Genomic DNA, 18,553 nt, shown 5'->3' with positions numbered 1-18,553 from the left:
TACCCCAGCCCTCTGTTCCTGAGCTGGATGAGATGCTCCCTATGGACAGGGAAGGAGAGGGAGGATTCCTCCCTGGGTCCTGGGCCATGAGCTGTAACTGAGATGGGGAAACTGGGCCCTATTAGCCTTGGGCACATCTACAGGGAGGGCAGCATCCAGAGTCTCTGGAGGCCTGTCCTCGGTGGTGTCCCTGGAGCTGGTTCCACAGGCTTGTGAGAAACACCTGGTGCCTCCCTTCCTGCTCCACGTTCAGTGATGGCACACTGGGGGCTTTGAGCTGGCCACGGTGGGAATGTTTAGACCATAAAAGCCAACAAATGCAGGGATTTTTTTTCCCCTCAGAGAGAAGATTTTTTTTAATACTTACCAGCACACCACTGCACTCTCTCTTAAAATCTCTCCTGTGTCCTGTGTCTGTGTCTCTCTTGCAGTTCTGGAGCTGAGGCTGAAGGATGGAGCCCACCGCTGTGAGGGGAGAGTGGAAGCTAAGTACAAAGGAGAATGGGGCACAGTGTATTCTGAGAACTGGCTCATAGGTGGTGCAGAAGACGTGTGCAGACGACTGGAATGTGGAGTTGCCATTGATGCTCCCAGAGGGTCTTATTTTGGACCAAGACTTGGCCCCATTTGGTTGTTATATGGTTCTTGTGAGAGTATAGAGGCTGAATCAACTTTGAGTATCTATAAGTGTGTTCATATTGATTTTAAAAACTATAATGACACCTTCTCTCATGACCAGGATATTGGAGCAGTCTGCTCAGGTAAGGCCTGTCTGGTCTGGGAGGGGATTCCCAGCAGGAAACACGTCTGTCTTATTCACAGAATGACCATGGGGAAACCAGATCACATGCTTTAGAGCACCCTTGGGGGAAGACTCTGGTCACACTTGATTCTTAGAGCATTAGGTTCTCAAGGCAGGTTAAGGGTTTGCTTGGCCCTGGACAGTAAAAACTTCAGACTTGTGGACAGCTGGACCCTTCAGATCTCTGTGATGTGTCATAAGAGGTGGGGAAGTGAGGTCAAATGTTACAAACAGGTACAACTGCTGGGTTATACTTTCATACAATGATGTGACAGATTAGTTTCATCATGATTATTTTTTATTCTATTGAGATGGCCAGTCAGGTTTGGCCACAAGAGAGGGCATAAGAGAGGGCAAGCATAGTTTATTACACTCTCTGGTCTTAAAGAAACAGAGTCACCAGAGGTATGAAGGGATCATATCAGGGAGGATGCAAGGAGGTTGACTCAACAAAGCATGAGAAGCCAAAAGAGAGAGTGAAGACACATGGAGAAGTGACAACACTGGGAGTCAGGGTGCAACACAAGGAAAAGGCATGAGGGGATTTCACTCGTGCATTTGAAGGTCCTAGGTCACAGTCAGGGCAAGAAGGAGGATTTGTGGCAGGAGCTAGTCTCATCACCTGGCCACCTTGGTGGGGAGCTCACATTCTGTCTGTGGGGTTGTTGAAGGAGAAGCAAAATATGAGGCTTAGAAATTAACAGCACAGTAGCAGTGAGGCTAATAGGACCTGAAGTGACTCATGAGAAGTGCTCAGTGCTAAGCACATTGGATTGTGCCAAGGTGGAGACAGTAAAGACAGCAGTGAGACTAGGGTATGAGTAGGTGGTCAGTTTCCAGTGGTTATTACAATGGTGGAAGATCTAGATGCTTTACACATTAATCCCATCAGACCAGGTGGACTAGAGGAAAAGTAAGATATCACAGTGAATTCCTAATGTAGGTAGTTGAGTCTTTCAAAATGGTCAGCCATCTGGTGGGTGAGACAGGGGGAGACCTGAGAATATTTGCAGTACATTTCTAGCAGCTCATGGCTAATCAGCTCTTTTGGGGAAGATCACCGGAAAAGTGGCTTTTCCAATCTCACCCTCAGCAGATCTTCGATGATACTAGTGAGACCCCTAAGAAAAGAATTACTTTCATTTTAAGCTACTTTATTGAGGTATGACTGACATACCAAACGCTGTATGTATTTAATGTATACAACTTAGAACTTTGGGAGGTAAGTATACATCTGCAAATGTTTTCTTCTGTTATTATTATTATTAAAAATAATTAGTTTCAAGGGGCATTTGAGTTTCAGATAGGAATTTTTTGTTTTAAGAAAATCTGTTTTCTGGCATTTCAAATAATATTTCTATTGTTACCATGCCCTAATCTTGGTTTCAACTGCAGATAAACTTGTGGAAACACTACATGGGTTTCCACCTTATTTTGATAAATCAGCATCTGAGTAAAAATACACTGTGTGGTGCTGTAAGCTTATGTGATGTTGGAGCTCCTAATGTTACTGTTTTAAGAAAATCAATGTTTCAATATTAATTTCAGTTAGGATATACTTAAGAATTAACAGGGTGCTATGACATTTTAACCTTGATTATGGTTTTTACTCCCTAAGGCTGCTCTAATTTAGACTTTCACATGTATATGAACTGTTCCAGTTTTTTGTGCTAATCTCTTTGTCAGTTTCTTCCCTCTGGTCTATCGCTTGTATATTTTCAGAAACATGTTTTAGTGACAGCAGGTCAAAGTGGTGACACAGGAGAAGTAAAAAGAGAATAGCATGTCTGTTCCAATTCTCTAATTGAAACTGAAGTCTTGGAGTTTCTTTTTAATTTTAGGAAAGTGGTGTGAAAGAGAATTTCACCCTCTTGACCTTTTAGAACTAACACCCAAAAAAGATGTCCTTTTCATTATAGGGGACTGGAATGCAAAAGTAGGATGTCAAGAAACACCTGGAGTAACAGGCAAATTTGGCCTTGGAATACAGAATGAAGCAGGGCAAAGACTAATAGAGTTTTTCCAAGAAAATGCGCTGGTCATAACAAACACCCTCTTTCAACAACACAAGAGAAGACTCTACACATGGACATCACCAGATGGTCAACACTGAAATCAGATTGATTATATTCTTTGCAGCCAGAGATGGAGAAGCTCTATACAGTCAGCAAAAACAAGACCAGGAGCTGACTGTGGCTCAGATCATGGACTCCTTATTGCCAAATTCAGACTTACATTGAAGGAAGTGGGGAAAACCACTAGACCATTCAGGTATTACCTAAATCAAATCCCTTATGATTATACAGTGGAAGTGAGAAATAGACTTAAGGGCCTAGATCTGATAGATAGAGTGCCTGATGAACTATGGAATGAGGTTGATGACATTGTACAGGAGACAGGGATCAAGACCATTCCCATGGAAAAGAAATGCAAAAAAGCAAAATGGCTGTCTGGGGAGGCCTTACAAATAGCTGTGAAAAGAAGAGAAGCCAAAAGCAAAGGAGAAAAGGAAAGATATAAACATCTGAATGCAGAGTTCCAAAGAATAGCAAGAAGAGATAAGAAAGCCTTCTTCAGCGATCAATGCAAAGAAATAGAGGAAACCAACAGAATGGGAAAGACTAGGGATCTCTTCAAGAAAATCAGAGATACCAAAGGAACATTTCATGCAAAGATGAGCTCGATAAAGGACAGAAATGGTATGGACCTAACAGAAGCAGAAGATGTTAAGAAGAGATGGCAAGAATACACAGAAGAACTGTACAAAAAAGATCTTCACAACCCAGATAATCACGATGGTGTGATCACTGACCTAGAGCCAGACATCCTGAAATGTGAAGTCAAGTGGGCCTTAGAAAACACCACTACGAACAAAGCTAGTGGAGGTGATGGAATTCCAGTTGAGCTATTCTAAATCCTGAAAAATGATGCTGTGAAAGTGCTACACTCATTAAGCCAGCAAATTTGGAAAACTCAGCAGTGGCCACAGGACTGGAAAAGGTCAGTTTTCATTCCAATCCCAAACAAAGGCAATGCCAAAGAATGCTCAAACTACCGCACAATTGCACTCATCTCACATGCTATTAAAGTAATGCTCAAAATTCTCCAAGCCAGGCTTCAGCAATATGTGAACCATGAACTTCCTGATGTTCAAGCTGGTTTTAGAAAAGGCAGAGGAACCAGAGATCAAATTGCCAACATCCGCTGGATCATAGAAAAAGCAATAGAGTTCCAGAAAAATATCTATTTCTGCTGTATTGACTATGCCAAAGCCTTTGACTGTGTGGATCACAATAAACTGTGGAAAATTCTGAAAGAGATGGGAATACCAGAACACCTGATCTGCCTCTTGAGAAATTTGTATGCAGGTCAGGAAGCAACAGTTAGAACTGGACATGGAACAACAGACGGGTTCCAAATAGGAACAGGAGTCAGTCAAGGCTGTATATTGTCACCCTGTTTATTTAACTTATATACAGAGTACATCATGAGAAACGCTGGACTGGAAGAAACACAAGCTGGAATCAAGATTGCTGTGAGAAATATCAATAACCTCAGATATGCAGATGACACCACCCTTATGGCAGAAAGTGAAGAGGAACTCAAAAGCCTGTTGATGAAAATGAAAGTGGAGAGTGAAAAAGTTAGCTTAAAGCTCAACATTCAGAAAACGAAGATCATGGCATCCGGTCCCACCACTTCATGGGAAATAGATGGGTAAACAGTGGAAACAGTGTCAGACTTTATTTTCTTGGCTCCAGAATCACTACAGATGGTGACTGCAGCCATGAAATTAAAAGACACTTACTCCTTGGAAGGAAAGTTATGACCAACCTAGATAGCATATTGAAAAGCAGAGACATTACTTTTCCAACAAAGGTCTGTCTAGTCAAGGCTATAGTTTTTCCTGTGGTCATGTATGGATGTGAGAGTTGGACTGTGAAGAAGGCTGAGCACCAAAGAATTGATGCTTTTGAACTGTTGGAGTGTTGGAGAAGACTCTTGAGAGTCCCTTGGACTGCAAGGAGATCCAACCAGTCCATTCTGAAGGAGATCAGCCCTGAGATTTCTTTTGAAGGAATGATGCTAAAGCTGAAACTCCAGTACTTTGGCCACCTCATGCGAATAGTTGACTTATTGGAAAAGACTCTGATGCTGGGAGGGATTGGGTCAGGAGGAGAAGGGGACGACAGAGGATGAGATGGCTGGATGGCACCACTGCCTCGATGGACGTGGGTCTTAGTGAACTCTGGGAGTTGGTGATCGACAGGCAGGCCTGGCGTGCTGCGATTCATGGGGTTGCAAAGAGTCAGACAGACTGAGTGACTGATCTGATCTGATCTGATCAGATTGTTGAAGGTGAGGTACTGTGTTTAGGATAAATCCAGAGTAGAAATAGTTTCTGAGCTCTCTGGAAGATCTGACATTGGAGGACTGCAATTGTCTTAATGGGAATGTTTTTAGGAAACTTCAGATTTTTTTCAGATTTTCCATTTTTTGTGCTTTCAAATATTGGTAGTTTTATTTTCAAGGGAAGACATGCAAGGACCTAACAGAAGTAAAAGGATAAAAAAGAGGCAGCAGGAATACAAAGAAGAACTACACAAGAAAGGAGTTATTGACCCAGATAACGATGATGATGTGGTCACTCACCTAGAGCCAGATATCCTGGAGTCTGAAGTCAAGTGGGCCTTAGGAAGCATTAAGATGAAAAAAGCTAGTGAAAGTGATGGAATTCCAGCTGAGCTAGTTCAAATCCTAAAACATGACGCTGTTAGAGTGCTGCACTCAATATGCCAGCAAATTTGGAAAACTCAGCAATGGATTCCACAGGACTGGAAAAGGTCAGGTTGTTTTCATTTTAATCCCAAAGATGGACAATGCCAAAGAAAGTTTAAAGTTCCACACAACTGCACTCATTTCATATGCTAGCAAGGTAATGCTCAAAATCCTTCAAGCTAGGCTTTAACTGTACGTGAACTGAGAACTTCCAAATGTACACGCTGGATTTAGAAAAGGAAGAGGAACCAGAGATCATAGTGCCAGCATCTGCTGGATCATAGAAAAAGCAAGAGAATTCCAGAAAAAAATCTACTTCTGCTTCATTGATTATGCTAAATCTCTTGACTGTGTGCATCACAACAAACTGTAGGAAATTTTTAAAAAGATGGGAATACCAGACTACCTTACCTGTCAAGAAGCAACAGTTAGAACCAAGCATGGAACAATGGACTGGTTCAATGTAGGAAAAGAAGTATGACAAGGCTGTATGTTGTTACCCTGCTTATTTAATTTATATGCAGAGTACATCATGCGAGATGCTGGACTGGATGAAGCACAAGCTGGAATCAAGATATTCAGGAGAAATATCAACAACCTCAGATATGCAGATGTTATCACTCTAGTGGCAGAAAGTGAAGAGGAACTAAAGAACCTCTTGATGAAGGTGAAAGGAGAGTGAGAAAGCTGACTTAACACTCAACATTCAAAAACTAAGATCAGTCTATGGTCACACCACCCTGAACTTGCCCAATATTGTTAAAAAACTAAGATCATGGCATCCAGTCCCATCACTTCATGGCAAATGTGCAGTGCTAAGTTGCTTCAGTTATGTCCAACTCTGTGCAACTCTATGGACTGTAGCCTGCCAGGCTCCTCTGTTCATGGGATTTTCCAGGCAAGAATACTGAGGTGGGTTTCCATTTCCTCCTCCAGGGAATCTTCCCAGGATGGAAGGGAATTAAACCCACATCTCTTATGTCTACCTCCATTGGTAGGAAGGTTCTTTACCACTAGCATCACTTGGGAAGCAAATATATGGGGGGGGGGATGTAAACAGTGGCACATTTTATTTTCTTGGGCTCCAAAAGCACTGCAGATGGTGACTTCAACAATGAAATTAAAAGATGCTTGCTCCTTGGAAGAAAAGCTGTGATAAACCTAGACAACATATTAAAAAGCAGAAACATCACTTTGCTGACAAAGGTCAAAGCTATGTTTTTTCCAGTAGTCTGGTATGGATGTGAGAGTTGGACCATAAAGAAGACTGAGCACCAAAGAATTGATGTCTTTGAACTGTGGTGCTGGAGAAGACTTTTGAGAATCCCTTGGACAACAAGGATATCAAACCAGTCAATCCTAAAGGAAATCAACCTTGAAGATTCATTGAAAGGACTGATGCTGAAGGTGAAGTTCCAATAGTTTGACCACCTGATGTGAAGAGCCAACTCATTGGAATAGACCCTGATCCTGGGAAAGATTGAGATGAGAGCAGGAGGAGAAGGTGGGCGACAGAGGACAAGATGGTTGGATGGCATCACTGACTCCATGGATATAAATTTGAGCAAACTCCAGAAGACAGTGAAAGACAGGAAAACTTTGGGTGCTGCAGTCTATAGGGTCGCAGAGTTGGATACGATTTAGTGACTGAACAACAGTGTATCTTTTACATATTGGTAGGATCTAAAGTGATAACCCCCCTTTCATTCTTGGTGTTTTTAAATTTGTGTTCTCTTAGTTTTTCTTGATGACTTTTTTGCTAGAGGATTATCAGTTTTATTAGCCTTTCAAAAAGATTACCAGTTGACTTTGTTGATTTTCTTTATTGTGTATGTTTCCTATTTCATTGATTTCTATTAGTTTTTGTTCTTCTCGTTTGGTTTTGATTTGCTGTATTTTTGTAGATTCTTGAGGTGGAATCTTAGATCATTTGCTCTCAGTTTTCTTTTCTTTTCTAATGTAAGCCTCAAGGAAGCATAAAGGCTATAAATTTTCCTCTAAACACCATTTCAGTTGCTTCATGCTGATTTTGAAACTACATAATTTCTTTTGTATTTTATCATCATGAAATGTTCTTTTCTCTCTGAATATATTCTTTATCCTATAGGCTTACTTCATATAATGTTAATATATATAACACAGCTTTCTCTGATCAGTGTTTCCATGGTATATCTTTGTGACCCTATGTTTCTGTGTTTATACAGTGTATGATTTTGTCTTTATGTAGTCTTATCATCTTGCTTTTAGTTGGAGTGTTTAAATTATTTAAATTTAACATAATTATTTATATACTTGTGTTTAAGTTTACTAGCTTGCTGTTTGTTTTATGCTTTTTTGTTCTTATTTTAATCTTTAATTGAGCATTTTAATACTCTATTTTATGTACTCTGTTGGTTTATTGGCTGTATCTCTTTTTGCAGAGCTTATCATAATGTTGAAAATATTACTCTTTAATCACATTTTTCTTTATATAGCATGTCACTTAATATATAATGTAAGACCTTATTATAGTATACTTCTATTTCCCTGTTCTTGTTATTTATGTTACTGTTGTCATATATTCTACTTATAAATATATCATAATTTTGTAATACACAATTGTTATTTTTGTCTTAAATATTGTAGTATTTTAAAAATGAGAAGAAGTTTTTAAAATATTTACTTGCAGAATTATCATTTAACGCAGTTTTTATTGCTTTGGGTAGATTCAAGCTTTCATTTATTATCACTTTCCTTTAACTTTTAGACCTTTAGATAACATTTTTGTGTAGTGTATGTCTGATAGCCTCACATTCTATCATCTGTTATTCATCTGAAAACACTTTAATTTTCTTTCAGGTTTGAGTTATTTTCAAAAGTGTCTGAATTATCTGGCTTGCATTACTTCAAACAAGAAGTCAGTAATACTTAACATTGTTCCCCTATATATAGTGTGTCAAAATTTCCTGGCTGCTCTTGAGTTATTTTTGTTTATGAATGGACTTCAGCAGTATATTATCAAGTGCCATGGGTGGTTTTATTTACTTTATCTTGTTTGAGGTTTGTTTAGCCTCTTGGATCAGTGGGTTTATAGCTTCATTAAATTTGGAAAAATTCCATCTATCATTAAAAAATTTTTTTTCTACTTATCCCTTATTCTGAATCTCCAAATAACATATTTTACATGGTTTGATATTATCCTTAATGATAATAGTTTCTACTCGTATTTTTCTCTCTCTACTTCAATTTGGATAGTCAATTGCTATGTGTTGAATTTCAAATTCTTTTATTCTGCAATGTCTTGTGTCTTGTTAAGTTAATCCAGACAAATTTTCATTCCAGATATTGTATTTTAGTTTTAGAAGCTCCATTTGCTTATTTTTTCTCTACTTTGTTTTTATGCCTCAGTAGGTATATTTATATTAGAGGTTTAAAGACCTTATCAGCCAATTAAATCATCTCTGTAATTTCTGAATTTGCTTTTAATGATTGCTCATTTAAATTCTTTTTTTATGGATTATATTTTTCTTCTTTGGAAGTCTAGTTTTTTAACTGGATTCAGGCATTACTAGGTAGTCCTTTACCAGAAAGAACTCTAGCAATAAATAATCAGAATATACTCAGAAACAAGGGAATTTAAAAAATTAGGTAATTGATTCCCTTTTATTCTTTACAAAATATGCTCCTTGGATGACTAAAGATACATTGTCATTTTGGTTTCCCTCCTTAGCCTCAAAACTTTTTATGATCTCACCTTACTTGCCACAAACCCCACCTATATACCTACCCTTCACTTCTATAGCAGTTGCTTACCTTTTCAACAAACCCATCTTTAAATCAATAAACATTTGTATATTTAAGATCATGTTTACTTGTGTGAAAAGGGAGAAATGACAAAAATCCAGGGTTAGGTGATAGATAGGATGAGCAGAGGGTGATGAAATATGCTAAAAACTGATTCAACTAATATTTTCCCCAAATATTTATGTGTCTTATGAGTATTGAGGCTTATGCAACTTCAGTTCAGTTGCTCAGTCACATCTGACTCTTTGCGACCCCATGGACTGCAGCATGCCAGGCTTTCCTGTCCATCACCAACTCCCAGAATTTACTCATGGCCATTGAGTTAGTGATGCCATCCAATCATCTCATCCTCTGTCATCCCCTTCTCCTCCCACCTTCAATCTTTCCCAACATCAGGGTCTTTTCCAAAGAGTCAGTTCTTCACATCATGTGGCCAAAGTATTGGAGTTTCAGCTTCAGTATCAATCCTTCCAATGAATATTCAGGACTGATTTCCTTTAGGATGGACTGGTTGGATCTTCTTGCAGTCCAAGGGACTCTCAAAAGTCTTCTCCAACACCACAGTTCAAAAGCATCAATTCTTCAATGCTCAGCTTTCTTTCTAGTCCAACTCTCACATCCATACATGACTATTGGATAAACCATGCTGCTACTGATTAAGTCGCTTCAGTCGTGTCCGACTCTGTGCGACCCCATAGACAGCAGCCTGCCAGGCTCCCCCATCCCTGGGATTCTCCAGACAAGAACACTGGAGTGGGTTGCCATTTCCTTCTCCAATGCATGAAAGTGAAAAGTGAAAGCGAAGTCGCTCAGTCGTGTCCGACTCTTAGCGACTTCATGGACTGCAGCCTACCAGGCTCCTCCCTCCATGGGATTTTCCAGGCAAGAGTACTGGAGTGGGTTGTCATTGCTTTTGTCAGCAAAGTAATGTCTCTGCTTTTTAATATGCTGTCTAGATTGGTCATAGCTTTTCTTCCAAGGAGAAAACATCTTTTAGTTTCATGGCTGCAGTCATCATCTGCAGTGATTTTGAAGTCCCCCAAAATAAAGTCTGTCAGTGTTTCCATTGTTTTCCCATCTATTTGCCATGAAGTGGTGGGACTGGATGCCATGATCTTAGTTTTCTCCAACTGGGAGCTCTCCAAATAATGGCTTACTTGCTCTCTACTTTCATCTTCTACTTAAAAAAAAAAATGTCAGTTTCTTTTAACATTATAAAAATGTTTAATACATTAAACCATCATGAAGGAAAATTAAAAAGATACAAATAATTGGAAAATCATTCTGTGTTAATAGATTGAAAGAATTAATATTGCTAAAATGTCTATACTGCTCAAAGTAATCTATAGACTTGGTGCAATCCCTATCAAATCTCAATAGCATTCTTTATATAAATAGAGAAAAGCCTCAAAATATGAGTGTGTCATTTAGTTTTCATGTATTTATGAATTTTTCCTGTTTTCTTTTCATTCTTGATTTCTAGCTTCCATTGTGGTCAGCAAAGACACTTGAATTATTTTGATATTCTTAAATTTTCTGAGACTTGTTTGTGATCTAGCATGTCCTGGAGAATAGTTCATGTGTCACTGAGAAGAATGTGTATTTTTCTATACATTGGGTAAAAATGTGCTGTATGGGTCAGTGTATTGGGTGAATGGGCACTATGTGTCTGGTAATGGCATTTCGACTATAGTGTTTTTCAGTTCTGTTGTTTTCTTATTGATTTTCTGTCTAAACAATCCATCCATTATAAACAGTGGGATATTTTTGTATTGCTTCTATTTCTCCTTAAGATCTGTCAATGTTGGCTTTGTTTATTTACATTTTTTGATGTTGGGGGCATATATTGAATATATATATAATAACATGGGTTATCGATTCTTGTTGAACTATTTAATTATTATGTCTCCTATAATGGTTTTGGCTTAACTTCTCTTTTGCCTGACTTTGCTTTCTTTTGATTATTATTTGCATGGAATCTCTGTCTCTACCTTTTCACTTTCATCCTATATGTGTCATGAAATCTAAAGTATGTAGTTGGGTCTTGTTTTTTAATCTACTCAGGCCATTCAACATTTCTCAATTGGAAGGTTTAATACATTTACATTTAAAAGCATTATTGAAAGGTCAGGACTTATTGTTACTACTTTCTTCATTGTTTTATGTCTGTTTTGTAGTTCTCTTGTTCTTCCCTTCCATTGCTTTCTTTGTGAAGTGATTTTTAATAGTGCCATGCTCTGACTCTTTTCTCCTTATCTTGTTATCCACTATACTTTTAGTTGTGGTTACCTGGGAACTTGCATCAAGCAATTGATAGATGTAACAGTCTATAACTGAAGTCAAGTACAATTAAGGTAACAACTTAAATTTAATAGCACACGGAAACTCTATATTTTACTATCCCCCCAACACTTTATATCATTGACGTCAGATTTTATTTCTTCACATATTCTTTTTCCACCAGCAAATTTCTGTGGTTATAGTTATTCTTGCTGTGTTTGAATTTTGATTTACAAAACATGGTGAAAATTATGTGCTGAAATTACAATATATTAGTATTCTGTACTTCTCTTCATATTTATCCTTACTAATGAGAGGCCCGACAAGATTAGTGGTAATGAAACCCCTCAGTTTTTGCTTTTTTAAAATTAAAAAAAAAATCTCCCTTCATTTTTAACGGAAAGTTTGCTAGATAAAGAGTTGATGATTGGCAATTTTTCTCTCTAAGTCCTTTGTATACATTACCCTACTCTCTCTGGTCAGCAAGGTTTCTGCTGAGAAATCTGCTTTATGACAGGAACTGCCTTATATGTAACAAGTCACTTTTCTTTTAATGCTTTCAAAATTATCTTTGTGTTTGAATTTTGATAATTTAACTATAGCGAGTCTTGGTGTGGAATTCTTCAGGTTCTACCTACCTATGAACTTTTGGGCTTCATAAATCAAGTTGTCCTTTTTTCTCTCCCTAAACTTGGGAAATTTTCAGTCATTGGTTCTTTATATAAGCTATCTGCCTCTTTCTTTTTTCCTATTGGGGCTCTCATAATGCATGAATAATTTTGCTGTACAGTTTCCCATGTATTGTGTATGAATAATTTTCACTTTTTTCCATCTTGTTGCTGTTCAGTCACTAAGTCATGTCTGACTCTTTGCGACACCATGGACTGCAGCACACCAGGCTCCCCTGTCCTTCACTATCTCCCAGAGTTTGCTCAGATTCATGTCCAAGCCAGTGATGCTATTTAACTATCTCATCCTCTGCCACCCCCATCTCCTTTGCCTTAATATTTCCTAGCATCAAGGTCTTTTCTAGTGAGTTGGCTCTTCACATCAGGTGGTCAAACTGATGTGGAGCTTCGACTTCTGCATCAGTCCTTTCAATGAATATTCAGGGATGATTTCCTTTAGGACTGACTGGTTTGATCTCTTGAACGTCCAAGGGACTTGCAAGAGTCTTCTCCAGAACCACAATTCAAAAGCATCAATTCTTTGGTGTTCAGCCTTCTTTATGGTCCAAGTCTCCCATCAGTACTTGATTTGTTCTTCTAACAAGATAATTTGAAATAACCTGTCCTTAAGTTTGCTGATTCTTTGTTTTGGACAATAGTTTGCCTGAAGCACTCTTTTGAATTTTTCAGTTCAGTTATTGTATTCTTGAGTTTCAGCAATTCTGTCTGGTTTCTTCTTGTGGTTTCTGTTTTTTAGTATATGTGCTGCTGAAGTGAGCACTGTGTTTTCTATTTTTTAATTAAACTTTGCCATTTGTTCACGTACTTTTCCAGATGGTGTTCAGTTGTCTGTTTCTGTTCTATTGTAGCCATTGAGTTTGAACCAATTATTTTGAATTTTTTCTCAAGCAGTTCATAAATCTTCATTTCTTCAGAGTAGTTGCTGGAGTTTTCTTGGTTTCCTTAAGTGGCATCTTATTTTGCAGATTCTTCATGATCTGTGTAGTCTTGCATTGGTGAGTGTGCATTTGAAGGAGCAGACACTTCTTCCAGAATTTCAACAAATAAAGATTTGTTGAAATCTGATTTCAACTAATAAAGATCTACTGCCTTGTCCTTGAACTGATAGGACTGCCCTTGGTCTTGTGGTCCAGCAAAGCTGGAGTCAGGTTATGTGGCTGCTTCTGGGGCTGCTGTTGTGTCTCTGGTCAGTGGCCCTGTTGGCAGGTACATGGATGGGTGTCGCTTCCTCTGAGTGTTGAGGTGGGAAGGATTGCTTCCCTAGTGTAGTAGAGTGAGACTGAGCCTAGGTTGCAGGGTGCACTAGAATCTGCACTCATACTCATGTCCACAATTGACAGTCCTGTTGTCAGGGATGCCAAATGGTGTGACTCCTTCTGGATGTCTGGGCAGACAGGACTGCCTAGGACCATGGTGGTGCAGGGTTGTGCCACATCAGGGAGCAGTTTCTGAGTCAGTTCTGTCTGAAGTTGACAGGCATGTTGCTGGGGGCACACTGTTTCTTTGGGAGAGTGAGGGTTGGGGACCCTCCTTTTTTATCATCTCACTGATGTCAGATATGAATACAGAATTAGCATGATGATAGAATTAAAATCAATTAATACCACTCCTTATGGTTCTTTATGATTTCTGTTTCAGAAGAAAAGTCTGTAGTAGGAACTCTTTGGCAAACTCACTGTTTTATAAATTTCCATTCAGAACTCATTCTCTCCCAGGTTTGTTGACAAATACCAAGTTTTCAAGAGAAATTTCTAAGACCATCCCTTCTCTCTCCTGTGACTTTCTGAGCTTACTTAACAGAACAGACTCATCTTTTTTCCTATTTAGGTAATCTAAGAAATTCTTGGAATATTTTGTCATCAAAAATTATCAGAAAAATAAAATTTGGTACATTAAAAGTGAATTAGTTATTATGTCAGTATTTCTTCTCTTGAGCCATTATCTGTCTACAGGTTGGCATGCACTAATGGATCCAGCCTATATGATTTTCTCTACACCAAGCCACTTGAGGAGTGGCACATGGGAGAAAAAACTGATTAGATTAGTAGCAGAGAGTCTCAGAAAAGCTTTCTAACTTTGTCCAGATGATAGATCTCTACACTCTCAGCCATTTTGCTCTGGTTTGGTTCTGCTCTTCATGTCTCTATACTCAAGTTTGAGTGCCACACATTACATGTTATTTTCTGGGGCTCTGTAGATCCCAGGCTCCTAAATGAGAAACTTCTCTAACCAAAATAAAATATATATACCTGGCATTTAGCCAGACAGATGATTTGTCTTGGTCCCTGTAGTTTCCTGGACCTCAGAAAAGGAATTCACATTTCTAACCAACCTCAAAGTATACCTTGCTGGGATCCAGTCATTTGAAATTGACCCTGCTTCTGGGTTTCTCTTTAGAAACTCGGTCACGAAAATGCAACTCTGACACTAACTGTTAAATTCTCAGTTCATGCTCAACTCCTGGAAAGTTTTCACACCATTGCCTGTGGCATATTGTTTTCAATTTGCAAGCAAGGAAAATGAAAACTCACTGTATTTGTCGTTATTTTTATCTTAGGATCTGTGCATCTGTTTGGAGGGGATAGACCCTGCTCAGGGCGTGTAGAAGTACATTCTGGAAAAGCCTGGATTCCAGTGTCTGATGGGAATTTCACACTCCCCACTGCCCAGGTCATCTGCGCAGAGCTGGGATGCGGCAAGGTTGCATCTGTCCTGAAACACATGCCCTTCAGAGAGTCTGATGGCCAGGTCTGGGCTGAGGAGTTCAGGTGTGAGGGGGAGGAGCCCGAGCTCCGGGTCTGCCCCAGAGTGCCCTGCCCAGGGGGCACGTGTCACCACAGTGGAGCTGCTCAGGTTGCCTGTTCAGGTGAGATGTAGATCAGGACTAACCTCCCTGCACTCTTGTTGGGGTAAGAAAATCATGAGATTTTGCTGAAATCCTGTCTTCTTCTACTAGCGTACTCAGAAATCCGGCTCATGACAAACGGCTCCTCTCAGTGTGAGGGGCAGGTGGAGATGAACATTTCTGGACGATGGAGAGTGCTCTGTGCCTCCCACTGGAGTCTGGCCAATGCCAATGTTGTCTGTCGTCAGCTCGGCTGTGGAGTCGCCATCTCCACCCCCGGAGGACCACACTTGGTGGGCAGAGATGACCAGATCTCAACAGTCCGATTTCACTGTTTGGGGGCTGAGTCTTTCCTGTGGAGTTGCCCTGTGACTTCCCTGGGTGGTTCTGACTGTTCTCATGGTAACACGGCTTCTGTGATCTGCTCAGGTAAGAGAGAGGGAAGGGCTGTTGGTACTCAGGATGCTCCTGGAGTGATATGTCTCCAAGGGCAGGGAGGGAGGGAAAACTGACTTCAAATGTTAGATATTTCTTGACGAAATATGGGTTTTGTCATTATTCATTCATGTTTCAGATCAGGGCAAGAAGCATAAAGGAGAATACATATTTTAAGTAAACATAGCTATTTAAGTATAATCATAGTGAACAATATATAAGCAAAAAGGGTATACCTCAGTCAGAGATTTTTCCCCACTGAACCATGTGAGAATTTCTATGCCCATCAGTTTCCTTTACCTGATAACCTCAGCATGTATTTCTTAAGACATCATTCAAATTCAGGAAATTTCAATTTCACACATTATTAACAATTTTGAAATACATCTGAACTTGAAATTGTTTTGTTTTAAAGTTATAGTAGAAAGGTTTAACTACAAATTCAGTATTTTTAATAAATCAGAATTATTCAGATTTTCTATTCATCCATATGTCATTTCAAATGGAACTATTCAAAGAATTTCTCTACTTCAGCTAATTGTGTAAAAGTCTTGGCAAAGAGGGAATGATGTCAGCATCATGGTGGTTTGCTTCCTTCCTATTTGCTTCTCTTTTTAACAACTAATTAACCATACATCCATGATTCAAAGTGCCTCTGTGAAAGTTGTGGGATCCATAACTTATATCAAAGGACCAGGAAGATGGTCACTCACCTGGGCATCCAGTAATAGGTGGGTAGACATTGGTACAGACTGGAGCCAGCAGGAGTAGTGAAGCTGTCCCAGCCCCCTGGGCCATGGTCAGGGAAAACATGGAGAAACATGGTGAGTGCTCATTTGGTCAGATACCTATAGAAATTGTTAGAAGTCCAGGATTCCTGAAGGGAGAGTTCATTACTCTGTTGGAGCCAAAAAAGTTAAGTTTGAATTATTGGGGAGGATTAAAGGATTTTGCCAGTGCTGCTCCTTACCCCGAGGTGACAGCATAAATTTGAACTAGTTGGTGGGGCCTCTCTCATGGGCGAAAAGGAAAGCAATGAGCTAGTGCCCACTTGATATTGCTGGGGAAACCAATTTCTTTCCAGCAGCACCCAGAGTTCTAGGGCTGAACCTCCATGACTGAGGCAAGAGAGGAAATATGAAAGATCATTAAAAATGTCAAAGAGTGTAAAAGGGATGCAATTCCTGCGACTACACTCAGTGCTTCAGCAGGAAGCCCATCCATAAGCCTCTAGGAGAATGTCACCCAAAGATCTCTCTCCCTGGGCCTGTAGGTACTCCAAGTCCCTGAGGGTACTAAATCTTTAGTAAATCATCTTTACTACCACCCTTCTGACAGCTGCTTTTGTGTGTTTCCAAGTGTGGAAATGAAAGCAAACTCCAGTAAATGGAGTGATCTTAAAAAACAGACTAGGGTCTGTGGGCAGGGAGGTAACCACAGGCTTGAGCTGTAGCTCAACATTCTGCAAAACAGAAGAGAGGTTTTCAGCAGCCTGTTGAGTTTTATGGACCAAATAAGACATAAAAGCTTAAGGTATTTTCTATAAGATGAAGCAATAAATATAGAGTGAATCTATATAAGGTCAGAGAAGAGTATATACCACCTGAAGGTAATCAGTAAAAATTTAATGTGGTGTCTGCTACATCTAAGTCAAAAGCAGCAAAGCAAAATTTCAAGGAACTTGAAGAATTAAAGAAAGTAGTCATCACCAAAGAGTAACAGTAACTTTTCAAAACTGACAAAGACACATGTCAATGACATGGATCTTTGCAATCTAGCTTATAAAGAACCCAATTCAGCTGTTTTGAGGAAACTGAATGAGCTGTAAGAAAAGACAGAAAGGCAATTCAATGAAATAAGGGCAACAATAGATGAAAAAATAAGAAGTTTAATAAAGAGAAGTTATAAAAAGAACCAAACAGAAATTCTGGTGCTGAGGAGTTTAATGAATGAAATGGGGAAAAATGCAGCAAAGAGCATCTACAACAGAGTAGATCAAATTAAAGATAGACTCAGTGGTCAAAAATGAGTAAAAAGGGAAGAATATATCCTATGTGACTTATGGGTCTATGCTAACATAAAAATGTCTAGGAGAAGAGAGGGGGAGGGTGGGAGAAATTGTATTTAAATGAATAATAGCTGTGAATTTTTCTAACTTGGGGAGAGGCTTGAAAATTCAAGCTGATAAAACTAATAGGTAACCTTATAATCCTAATGCAAAAGACCTTTTCTCAGAAACATAATTCAACTGTAAAAACCAAAGACAAAGAATCATAAAAGTAGCAGAAAAAATATTGAATAAAGTGAAATAACTAAATGATTATTTAGCATACTGTTTAAAATTTGAAACTCTGCTGGTCACATGCAGGACCAGCTAGTTCACATTGCTTAGGGTTGATGTGATTGCTTAGATTGATGACTAACAGAGTTCATCCATGTACACAGACTGTCTTCACTAATGACCAATGAACCATAAACCAAACATAAGTGGTACTATTTTATACCAGCAAAGTCCAGGGAGAAATTGGGAAAATTCCATTTATTATAGTATAAAAACTATTAAATATGTAGGAAGAAACTTAAAATATCTAAAGGGCTTTCATTGAAAGTCACAGAGCATTTAAAATATAAAAATGGATACCATGTTCATGGATTAGAAAACTTAATAGGCTGTCAATTCTCTTCACTTAGTACACAAAATAAATCTAATCCTAATAAAAAGCCAAGCAATATTTTTGTAGAACTTTACAAGCAAATTCTAAATATTTATTTAAATGTGAAAGAAGTGAAATGGACAAAACATTTTTGAAAAAGAAGGGCCAAAAAGAACTTCAAGTTTCCTACTGCATATCCACAGCAACATGGCCATTGAATAAGAATAGCTAAATAGATCAACAGAACACAATAAAGTTTAGTAACAGACCCAAACCCATGTATGTG

At 38.9% G+C, this 18,553-nt stretch overlaps 1 protein-coding gene across 1 annotated transcript in view; it reads left to right on the top strand.

Annotated features, from left to right (window-relative positions):
* LOC133248200 (antigen WC1.1-like) overlaps positions 1-18,553 on the top strand; it is a 62,232-nt gene that overhangs the window by 8,008 nt on the left and 35,671 nt on the right. The window contains exons 2-4 of the mRNA XM_061418020.1: positions 432-761; positions 14,891-15,199; positions 15,290-15,607. Coding sequence (XP_061274004.1) covers positions 432-761; positions 14,891-15,199; positions 15,290-15,607 — 957 coding nt within the window. The remainder of the gene's footprint in view (positions 1-431; positions 762-14,890; positions 15,200-15,289; positions 15,608-18,553) is intronic.

Source organism: Bos javanicus, chromosome 5, assembly GCF_032452875.1.
Source record: "Bos javanicus breed banteng chromosome 5, ARS-OSU_banteng_1.0, whole genome shotgun sequence".
Classification (NCBI taxonomy): Eukaryota; Metazoa; Chordata; class Mammalia; order Artiodactyla; family Bovidae; genus Bos; species Bos javanicus.
This window is presented reverse-complemented; position numbering and strand designations above follow the sequence as displayed.